General features: G+C 51.2%; 1 protein-coding gene across 1 annotated transcript in view; it reads left to right on the forward strand.

Annotated features, from left to right (window-relative positions):
- Positions 1-10418, forward strand: part of NEGR1 (neuronal growth regulator 1) — a 134333-nt gene that overhangs the window by 53487 nt on the left and 70428 nt on the right. The window contains exon 3 of the mRNA XM_085306349.1: positions 7481-7612. Coding sequence (XP_085162475.1) covers positions 7481-7612 — 132 coding nt within the window. The remainder of the gene's footprint in view (positions 1-7480; positions 7613-10418) is intronic.

The following is a 10418-nucleotide window of genomic DNA, read 5'->3' on the forward strand; positions in this document are numbered from 1 at the left end:
CTGGAGATCGTCTAGTCCAGGCCCCGCTGCCTGTCCTGCAGTGAAGGTTGTCACTCGCCATTAGATCAGTGGTTCCTTAGCATTAAGCACACTGCTGGCAGCCTCCCAAGAACTCGAGAGGAAGCAGTGTGCAGCTCTAAGTAGGGTAAATGAGGGGATTAATTATCAGCCCGAAGACAGCAGTGCAAACCTCAGTGCTTAGCAGAAACCGGTTATTTGCGATTCTTCCTTGCCTTTGGGTAAACAGAAAATAACGATCCCCCAAAGTCACACCTCTSCCATACAGACGGTGACGACTTTCGATTTCAGGTTTTGAGCCTTTGCTTTCTGCAGCGACACTTGTGAGCGCCGTGCGGTGGGCTGTGAGCAGTCTTAGGCTGCGGTTAGGTGACGTTCGGCATCACGCGCTATCGCACGGGCTCAAGCAACGTTCCCGTGTGCCGTGAGCGGGCAGCTGAGGAAAAGCTCGTAGGAGGGTGTCGTTAGGTGCGAGGTGCTCCCGAGCTCGGGGGATTCCCCCGGGAACAATTAAAGCTTTCCTCGAAATCCTCGTGTCGTCTTAAACGCGCTGAAAAAACCTTCTTGTTCAATAGAGCTGTTACGAGAAGAAGGTTCCAGCCCAGGCGGCTGAATAATTGGGCCGACTTTGTGGCGGAGCTGAGGACTGAGGGTAACGTTACAACCTAAGCGAAATGTGAAGATGCAGAGTAAAACTGCACAAAAGCGTTACACAGAAGTAAGTATGAACRTTTTGGCTATTCTGTTACAAATGGGAAGTATTTCTCACTTCTCAGTAAACGTAGATGAACTCATTAACGACTCATAAAAACACTGTGAAAATGAGAACTTTCACATGTTTGGTCTATCCCTTCAGATATTTGTTCATTTTGATCTGACAAATGCGGCATTCTTGGGTAAGCGTCTGATGAATCACGCAAGATAACTCCGTGAAACCGAGTCTCTAACGCTCCAAACGAGACGACGCAGCTGCAGATTTCACCGCTGAGGCCCCCGCCGTGCCCGGGGCCCGCGGCGGCGGCGAACGGGCGCAGCCCGGCCGCGGCGCGGAGGTTCCTGCAGCGGCGGCGCGGGCCGCCCCGCAGCCCTGTCGCGACGCTGCTCTTCTCTTCCCCGGTTCTCCCCGCCGCAGGGAGCAGGCGGCGCGGCGGGCGCCCCGGCTCGGGCGCCGCGCAGGCACCCCCACCCTTCCCTCTGGTTTTCCCAAACTGTTTGTTCTGGGCGTGTTCGTGAATGCCTCGTATTTCACATATATTTAGAATCATTTTAAAATATGCAAATTTTATTTTAAAAATGTTAATAGTTTTTGAGGATTATAAAGAAACATGCCAAAAACATTCATTAATGAGTCATTTAGCTCTAGTAATGGCTCCAATCTGAACAGGCTACAGACAGAGAAATAATATAAAATGGAAGGAATCAACAGATGTATTTAAGTCAATTAGGTAATCAGCAGCAGGATGTCGTCTGCAGTGTGTGGCCTTCAGGAAGGAGGGGTGTGAAACCACGCAGGCAAGGGAGCCAGGAACCCACGGTAGCTGGAGGAAGAGCTTGCCCGTGGGGCAGCGGGCTGCGAGCCGGGGCAGTGCTTGCGGGGCACCCCGGCCCCGCTGCCGCCCCGAGYGGCCCTGCCCGCATTGCCCCAGGGGCCGGAGCGCCCCGGCTCAGCCGCCCCGCTGCCCGAGACCCCCAGCCCCTTCCCGAGAGCCCAAGCCCACACTCTGAGCTGGGAGGTACAAAGAAGCTCAAGTGAGATTTGGTGTGTAACTTTCTGATTAAAAAGAGCGCCGCCTTGTTCTTCCCAACRCAGTGTCAATTCTTGCTGCACCGAAGAAGGTTTCTCCAAGTCCTTCTCAGGCTGCGAGTCATCATGTTTAGCTGCTGGGCAGACCCCGAGCGCTCGCTCGCGGCCCCGCGGCTGCCGAGCGGCTCCGCGTGCCGTGGACACGGCCGTCTGCCCGCGCGAGGCTGCGGCCGGCATCCAAACCCTCCAAAAGGGTGCCAGCGGAGGGAGCGGGCRGTTGTGGCTGCCTGCGGGTGCTCCTCTGGCCCTGCACTCTGCGCAGGCCTTGAGCGCGCACGCCCAGAAATCAGAGCGAAACCCGACACACGCGTGCCCAAACACGCAGGAGGCCTGGCTCGCACACGGGTAACACCCCTGCCTCAGGGGGGGCCGCTCTTGCAACTGCCWTCTGCTTCGCAGGGGCTTTACTGCCGCTGGTGGAATGCAGTTGGCTTTCCTTTATATTAAYAGTCTGCTTCTAAGGCAGAAAAATCAGTCCATGTCCTGGACTGGGAGCTGACCACGTGTTCCCTGGCACGAGGTCTGCAAAGTAAAAATTCAAAGTGGCTCCAAAATATCATCACTTAATGGACGTAATACAGCACGACAGCAGTTCTGTGCAGAGATAAAAGCTGATTTTCTTTATTCAGAGAATAAAGAAAACTATACTTGACTGCTTCTCTTGTAGGACAAATCTCTACTCTGGTGAGTAAGAACTAGCTCTTAAGAAGCAGCAGTAAATGAAAAACATGCTTGTTTCTTAGGAGTATCTATTGAATGCAAAACTGAAGAAAAAAGGGAAACCTTTTTCTTTAAAGTACCATTTGTGGAATTTCCCTTAATGATAAACGAAGACTGTAATGTAGTTCAATCTGAAAATATGAATTACTGCGTGACACACAACATCATTTGACTGGGGTTCATATTGTCCATCCTATGAGCATATAACAAGGTCTGGAAATGCTTCCRTCTGTACCTATAGACTTCATATACMGATGTAACCTTGTTTGTCTCCAGCTTTGCAACTTTCAGATTAATCAGTCTAAGCTCACATATCTTTCCTTTCATGAACATGCCTTTCTTAMAAAATTGCTCTGTTTGTTTTTCTTGCTTCTTATCTTCAGGTTGGAGATCTCGTCCAGCCCTCAATTTAGCTGTCAGTGTCGCGTATTTATTTTCTTTTTATTTTATCTGCTTTTTCTTTTCAAATGTGGAGCATGGCTTCTCTAAGGGTAAATGTCCTTAAACTATGTACGTTTAAATGGTCCCTAATGTGAGAGACCCGTTCTGCTAGTAGACAGCAGGCTGTTCAGCTTACCGGCAGGTCCTAGGAGAGGAGTATATCCTATACAATTACAGCTTTTGTTGTAGTTTTAAACCCAGAATCCACAGTAAGTAGTAAAAATGGCGTCAGATCATTTATCTGGGTGAATSCAATAGTTCAGACTTTAGATTCTTCTCAGCATCCAGTGACAACTCTTCACTGGGAAAAGGGAAGAGTGCCTCTATGAACCACTGCTCCCAGCCTCTCAGATCAAAAAGGACTACTTACAGCCTCCCGTGACAGTCAGATAACGTCGTGATGGCATCCTCGCTTGGATACTCTTATCCACAGATTTCTAACCCAGTCCTCCTCCTTGCTACTGTCCCTCATCATTTCTTTCCCCTGAGCAGATCCTTCTCGCAGAAGACTGCTTTGCCCATCTGCAGTTAGGCTCTCAGGCCTTGGGCACCAGGACTCCCGGTTTCTTCTCATCTCAGCTTTTACAGAAATTGTAGGGGAAAGGAGGGAGAGTTGTGTTCAGTTTAGGAAGGATGAGCACAGTTATCTGTGCTTTGCCATTCAAGATACTGATGGTGGCAGCTGTAATATCGGTACTTCAAAGGGTTATATGTGTTCATGATTTTGGATCCAAACACTTATTTCCACCCTGTAATTTATCTGTCTCACTGGAAATGGCTTGAGTGCGTAATAAGCCAGGAGTAGCATCAGTCCCAGCTCTTGCTCTTCACAATTCTGTTCCTACAAGGGTCTTCACTCACTGCTAGATGAAGTATCTCAAAGATTGGATAATAAAAGCCAGTCCTACAAGCTGAACAGGTATTACAGTTCCTAAACTGGGGCTATATTGTAGTTATTTGACATCCTACTGAATWAGGGGAAAAAAACTCACTCTTGGCTCAAGTGAAGTCTTCAGAGATTTTCAGAGCTGCTCTGGCCTTGCACCAGATTTTTCCTCTGTCTGAATTATGTTTTACACCAGGGGAGGAAAATGCTACCTCTGCAAAACTAATCCATCCAAGCCTTTGCAAACTTGTCCATATGGCAATCTGTACTTACGCTACACCTTATGCCAGGAGCCATATGTGTGGTAAGAAAGCACCGTGTTAAATTGCGTTCTCTCCTGAGGAATAACAAGTGTGATGATTTATCAGGCGTCATATCATATGACAGCAGCAAAAGTAGGCATTCAAGCTTAGTTTCACAGGTGATTTCCTTCCTGGCTAGAGAACCTGATCAGGTAACCTACGGTATCCAAAACAGAGTAACTGCATGTCGTTACCCATATCAGCATGGCTGGTTAAGAGATGGTCTGAAGCTGTGCCAGAAGTGCCCTTGGACACGAGGCGCTCTCCTGTGCACGTTTCTTTCAGCTCCACAAACAGCCTTGTCCTATGTTTGAACAGCAATCGTGGCTGATGTGGCCTCAGGTTGAGGGCTGGCAGCTAAGGGCCACCTTGCAGATACCTCTTCTTCTCAGCTGCCAACAAGACAAGCGAGCCTTGTGGCTCAAAGGGCAGCCTGCTCCTGGAGAGCCTGTCAGACAGGTTCCCGACCTCTCAACAAAGTCCRTGAGATACGTATTTCCTCCAGAAAGGTGGAGACAAAGCGTGGTTACCCTGAGCCGGTTCCTGGGCACTTGGCCCGTCGTGGCAGGCAGCCAGGAGCCCCTGTGGCAGGTCCCTCGAGGACCTCCCCGYGCCTCGGCGTGCACCTCCTGGCACCTGGAGCAAATCCTCCTGGTACCGAGAACCCCCTGGAGACACCAGGCGCGTGGAGCAAATCTGCAGAGCAGGTTCCTGGCTTGGCGCCTGCTCAGCTCCAAGTGCCCCCAAACTCCGCCCGGGCAGCTCCGGCCCTTCCCACCGCCCTGGGTCAGCGGGGCTGTGCCGAGGGCCCCCGCGCTGAGGGGCGTCCTCCGCCCGCAGGGCGCCGAGGGCCCGCGGCAGAGGGGCCGGCGCAGCGCGGTCCTCGCGCCTCGCCGCGCGGCCTCCCGGGCGCTGCGGCCGCTGCACCCCGCCAGCCGTGCGGGGAGGGCTGGTGTGTGCTTCGGTGTTCATCTTCCACGTAACACAGCTTAATTTCTACCATGTAGCCGTGGGGAATCTCTAGAACTAAAAAYAAGTCGAAGATGAAATACTGTGCAAAAGAACAGCAAAGATGAAATGGGGTATCTGTTACTAAAAAACTGATAAAACTCCAGACTTTTGCTTTTAATGTATTCCCTCAGAAAAATATTTATCTTGAATATTTACTAAAAGCTGTCTCATGTGATTTGCTTGCAAAATTTCTGGGGGCATGAGCTTTTAAAAATGATTTAATTTTAATATTTYCAAAATGTGTATGTGAAATGCATAAAATACATGGGGTTTGCAACATTATAAAAATACATGCATAATACTGCTGCATAAATTAGCTTAATAGCCCAGCACAGGATTCCTATAAATGCAAGGGTTATATAAATATATATGTAAAAATATATATAGAAGATGCTGGTGGACGTTTAATAGTAGCAGCATTTTTGCAAATCATTCTACTAGAAATTATTCTAGGAACTCCCCCGAAGTTTTCCACCGAGCAGTTTTGACGAGCTGGAGCTGCAGCAGTTCGTCGTTCAGCACTCTCGTCCCACAGCAGCACCCAAAGGCGGCTTTGGTCGGCGCCTCCGTGCACCTTTGCTTCCGTGGCAGATCCCGCCGCGCTGCGTTTCTCGAGCGCGGGTCTAGAGGCCTGGGGGCGACCGCGGCCGATGCGACGGCAGCGCTGAGCGCTGAGCGCTGAGCRGACACAGGAGCCCGTCGCTGCGGTCAGTATGACCCCGCGGAGGCCGGGCAGTGCCGGGTCCCGGCAGCAAGGCACACGCCGGGAGCGCGGCTACCGGCCAGGAGCTGTTCAGAACGCCAGCGCGCCGAGAGGAGAAACTGGGTTATCCMTGGTGCGTTATACACACATTAAAACAAAAATAGTGAGGCAGAGAATGCTTGTTTTTAGCTTCAATCTAAACCTGAATGACTGTTCTTGTGAAATTCCAGGCACTTAGAGAAATTGTTTTCTTTTTCCAAACTGATACTGGAAATTGGGACTGAATACAACGTAAATTATTCCCAGAATTCAATATACATTATTCTGGTGCATGCTATATGTTCAGAGAAGTACTTAGGTTGGAGAGCATTTTGATTTCATATTTTAGAAGTAATTTGACACGAAACCCAGGCACATCTTGCATTTTGTACAATTTTCTTGGCTGGCGGGTCTTTCCCACTCCTTCCCGGTGTGCAGAACAACTCAAAAACRTTCTCAGCAGCCCAGGCTGACTCCGGGGCAATCCTCGGGCGGTTGTGGGGAGTGGGGAGCAGCGGGATGTCGAGCGCCAGACCGGCGCTGTGAACCGTGGACCCCACCCCGGCGTCGTTAGCGTCCGCAGCGAGACCTCGCTCCAGCGGGCAGCTGGCCCCGGCGCCGAGGCCTCGTCGCAGAGCCGATGCCCRCGAACAGCAGGGCAGAGCGAAGAAGCCATTCTCAAGCAATTTCCCAGCTCCCACAAATTATTTCATTGCATTTTATCACTGCTCAGTTCAACAATGATTTTCCAATTTCAGTGTTATCTTTTCTGCTTTGCCTAACCGGTGCTTTCTTGGGCTCTTTCCAGTGAAAGGTGTCGTATATAATGTACTTATTAATAAGTGGCATCTTGCTCAGCCGTGCACTTCTACAGGTACTGTTTTGAACATTACATGCTTTAAAAGATGAATCAGTGAGTAGATAAGCAAATGAAATTCACTGTTGTGYGGGGCTGGAGACGGGGAGCAAGCGGGAGCTGCGCCGTGCGCAGCGCCGGCCCCTCCCTGGCAATTCCTTTGGATTTTTGTCACTGCTCCATAAGGTGCCAAGTTACTAACAGTCAATCAAACCTTATCTGTGTGGGAAAACACTTCCAGCAAGTCGCTTTAATCTTTAGGCCTATATTTTCAAGTGTGTGTTGTCATAACAACTATGATATATTGTATGAAAATAAAAATTAGGTTTAACATTTTTATTTTATTATGTGGTGAGTGCTTTGTGAGGAATATAAAACAATTAATTTGTTCTCCACCTACACCATGCTGCTTAAAGTGGTGGAAGGATGAACTTTGAGCTAGGCAGAGTTTCCATCTAAAGAATACCAGAGCGCTCATGAGAARCCAGGCAGCACTTTAAGGAAAAGCTGGGAGATGCTTAGATTTGGAAACTACAAAAATTTCTGCGTGTGGTATGACTCTATGCCAAGGGAACACAAATTACCTTTTGAATCAGAAATTTTTTTCTTCACCTCTAAAATAATGAATRTTTTCAGATAAGATGCACTCGGGGGCCGAGCGACCTGCCTCTAATCTCGCTCTCTGATTGTGTCCTTTCAGCAAAACCATTTGAAAGCGGACAATATCTGGACATCTATGGAATTACCAGAGACCAGGCTGGGGAATATGAGTGCAGTGCAGAAAACGATGTCTCCGTCCCAGATGTGAAAAAAGTAAAAGTCACAGTAAACTGTAAGTCACATTTACTTTTTAATCACTAAATCCAGTGGAGAGGAGGGCCACAGAGCCATGAACAAAACAGTGTAACACAGAGAACTGCTGCTTGGGAGAAACTGTACATGTSTCTTATATCACGACAGCAGAGTAACCCGCAGCACTGGAGGGATGAGCTGGTCTCACAGAGGGATGGCAAAACAAGATTAAGGCTCAAATCCGCCTTCTGTCCTCTGGAAGGATAATAATGCTGAGCATGTTTTCCTGAGCTTTGCTCTTGTGTGTTTAAACCAGACAATTTCACTAGGTTTTGTTGTTACTGGGATATTTTTGAGTAATTATCCGAGTAATTTCTAAGCACTGCTGTGATTGTTGGGCTATATTGGTTCTAATTTCATTTGTTAAGGTTGTACAACAATAKAAGGAAAAGGGAAACTTTCTGAATTTGTGTTTAGATGATTAGATTATGATCTGTCCCTCCGGAAATATAAATTACTGCCAGTAGAAACAGCAACTTGTTTCCTGCTACTGCCCTAGCGCGAAGACAAGAAAAAATCTTTGCTACAATGCAGATCTTTCACAAAGATCCTAGTGGACAGAGGTTATGTTAAAAAAAATGCATTATGTAAGCTACAAAGCAACGTAGGAACGGCTGCGAGAGCTGGGCCTCTCCAGCCTGGGGAAGAGAAGACTGCGGGGGGATCTTAYCAATGTGTACAAGTACCTGAAGGGAGGGTGTCAAGGGGACGGGGACAAACTCTTTTCAGTTGTCCCRTGTGACAGGMCAAGAGGCARTGGGCAGAAATTGAACCRCAGGAAGTTCTGCCTGASCGTGAGGGGGAATTTCTTCMCTGTGAGAGTGACGGAGCACTGGGAAAGGTTGCCCAGAGAGGTTGTGGAGTCTCCTTCTCTGGAGACATTCAAGGCCTGCCTGGATGCAACCCTGTCTGCCATGCTCTAGGTGACCGTGCTGAGCAGGGAGGTTGGACTAGATGATCTCCAGAGATCCCTTCCAACCTTCCTGATTCTGTGATTCTATAACAGACTATCAGTTATTTCCTTCTTGGAATTGTACGTGAATGAGATGCTTTCAGATTCAGGACTGAATTCAGTTTAACAGTCAGGCTGGCTTGAAACAGTCAGAACAGTGTGCTGACCCATTCTGGCATAACAACTTGAATTCAGACCACGCCACATAGGTTACATTTCAGGGCCTCATTTTGTGGGGGGTTTTTTGTTTTTGAATGCACTGTTTTGAGTTGAAATACTACTATAGTACTGCTCAGAGAAACAACGAGAACTTTAGGGAAAGAGAACRGGGATAATTGCTCTAGTTCATCCTAACTCCGAATCTCCTTAGGTGAAACGCAGTTACCCGGTTGTAGCCTGCGGCACCCTCCGCGCCKGTGGSCTGCGGGAGCTGCCTCGTGCCTCGCCGGCGGAACTGCCAGCCGCTGTGGGAGCCCGGCTCTCTGCCTGCCTCCCGTGTGAGGCCAGGCACCTATCGGCACATTTCCCGAACGCCGCCAGCCCCGGTGCTGCCAGCAGTTGCTCCGGGTATTTTGACACTGTCCTCTCGGTCCGTGATGTTCTGCGGCGCGGCGGACGGATGCGCGAGCGTTCCTGCAGCAGCCGGTGCCGCTCCGGCCCCGCCGGCGCCAGCCCCTTTGCCCGCGCAGGCGCTGCGAAGGAAGCAGCTGCTGTTTCGGTGCGGCGTGTTGTCACCGGAAGACTCGGTGGTGCAGACCTTTAGGTAAACGKGACGCGTGCACTGCGGGGTGACACCTCTGCTGCCAGCCCTGCTCCCAAATGTCCTGCGTTGTTGAATGAGTTACTGCAGCAGGGASCCAAAACCAGCGGTGACGCCGACTAGCTTTGCCCAAACAAATACTGTATCTGAGTAGCTTCAGRTCAGGGGAGTTTTCGTAAGGGGGAGCGATCCGCCTGGGGAGCTCTGCGAGCGCCCCGTGCGAGGGGGTCTCGCCGGGCCTGGGCAGCGCTCGGAAGGAAAAGCGCGTGGCGGGGACGAACACCCTGCCTCGAGGCTTTCCGCAGTCCCGCAGCGCCTCTGCTCGGGCTCTGCGCGCTGGGGCCGCCGCGGGGACTGCTCCCAGCGCCAGTGCGGACCCCGCGCGGGGGCCCGTGGGGGGGGGGGGCTCTGAGGTGCCGCGGGGCACGTCCCGTGCCGCAGAGCCCCCGCGGGGGCCGAGTACCGAGGAAGGGGCCCGCGCGGGCCCCTGCGCTGCCCCAGCTGCCGGGCGAGCTGGGGAACGCGCCTGGCCTGGCAGGGAGGCACCACCACGTGGCGCCTGCACCAGATCTGCACGTCTGCAAAGAAAACATGGGCCCATGCCGAGAAGTTCTATGCTTCTGGTAGATAAAAAAGAAAAGAAGAAGAAGCAGCAGCATTGCAAAACTGGGATGCTGCTACCACCCAGAGCAGCGTGTGCATGTGGAAGATTTGTTATAGTCAGCTAATTGCTTATACGCCGTTGCTGGAGTCAGTAACTTGCCCGCTAGCCAGTTAAGCAGAATGCAAAAATATTCCAAACATCTGCTCCCTTGCGCTGCCTCCACGGAGCGCTGGCACCTTCCGGCGAGGCAGGAAAGCGGCGTGTCACGGGAGGAGAGCTGCAGAGCAGAGCACGCTGGTGGGGCTCGAACGCCCAGGCCGCCCGCCCCAGCCCTCCGCTCCTCTCCTGCCCTCGCACGCGTTTGCCCCGTGGTTCCCAGCAGAGAGCCGGGGTCCTCTCGGGATCCAGCCCCCATGGAGCCTCCCCGCCGTGGCCCCGCCGCGCAGCGCTGCGCGGGGGCTGCGCGCCCG

The sequence above is a fragment of the Rhea americana genome, unplaced genomic scaffold, assembly GCF_003343005.1.
Source record: "Rhea americana isolate MKP2758 unplaced genomic scaffold, rheAme1 scaffold_239, whole genome shotgun sequence".
In the NCBI taxonomy this organism is placed as follows: Eukaryota; Metazoa; Chordata; class Aves; order Rheiformes; family Rheidae; genus Rhea; species Rhea americana.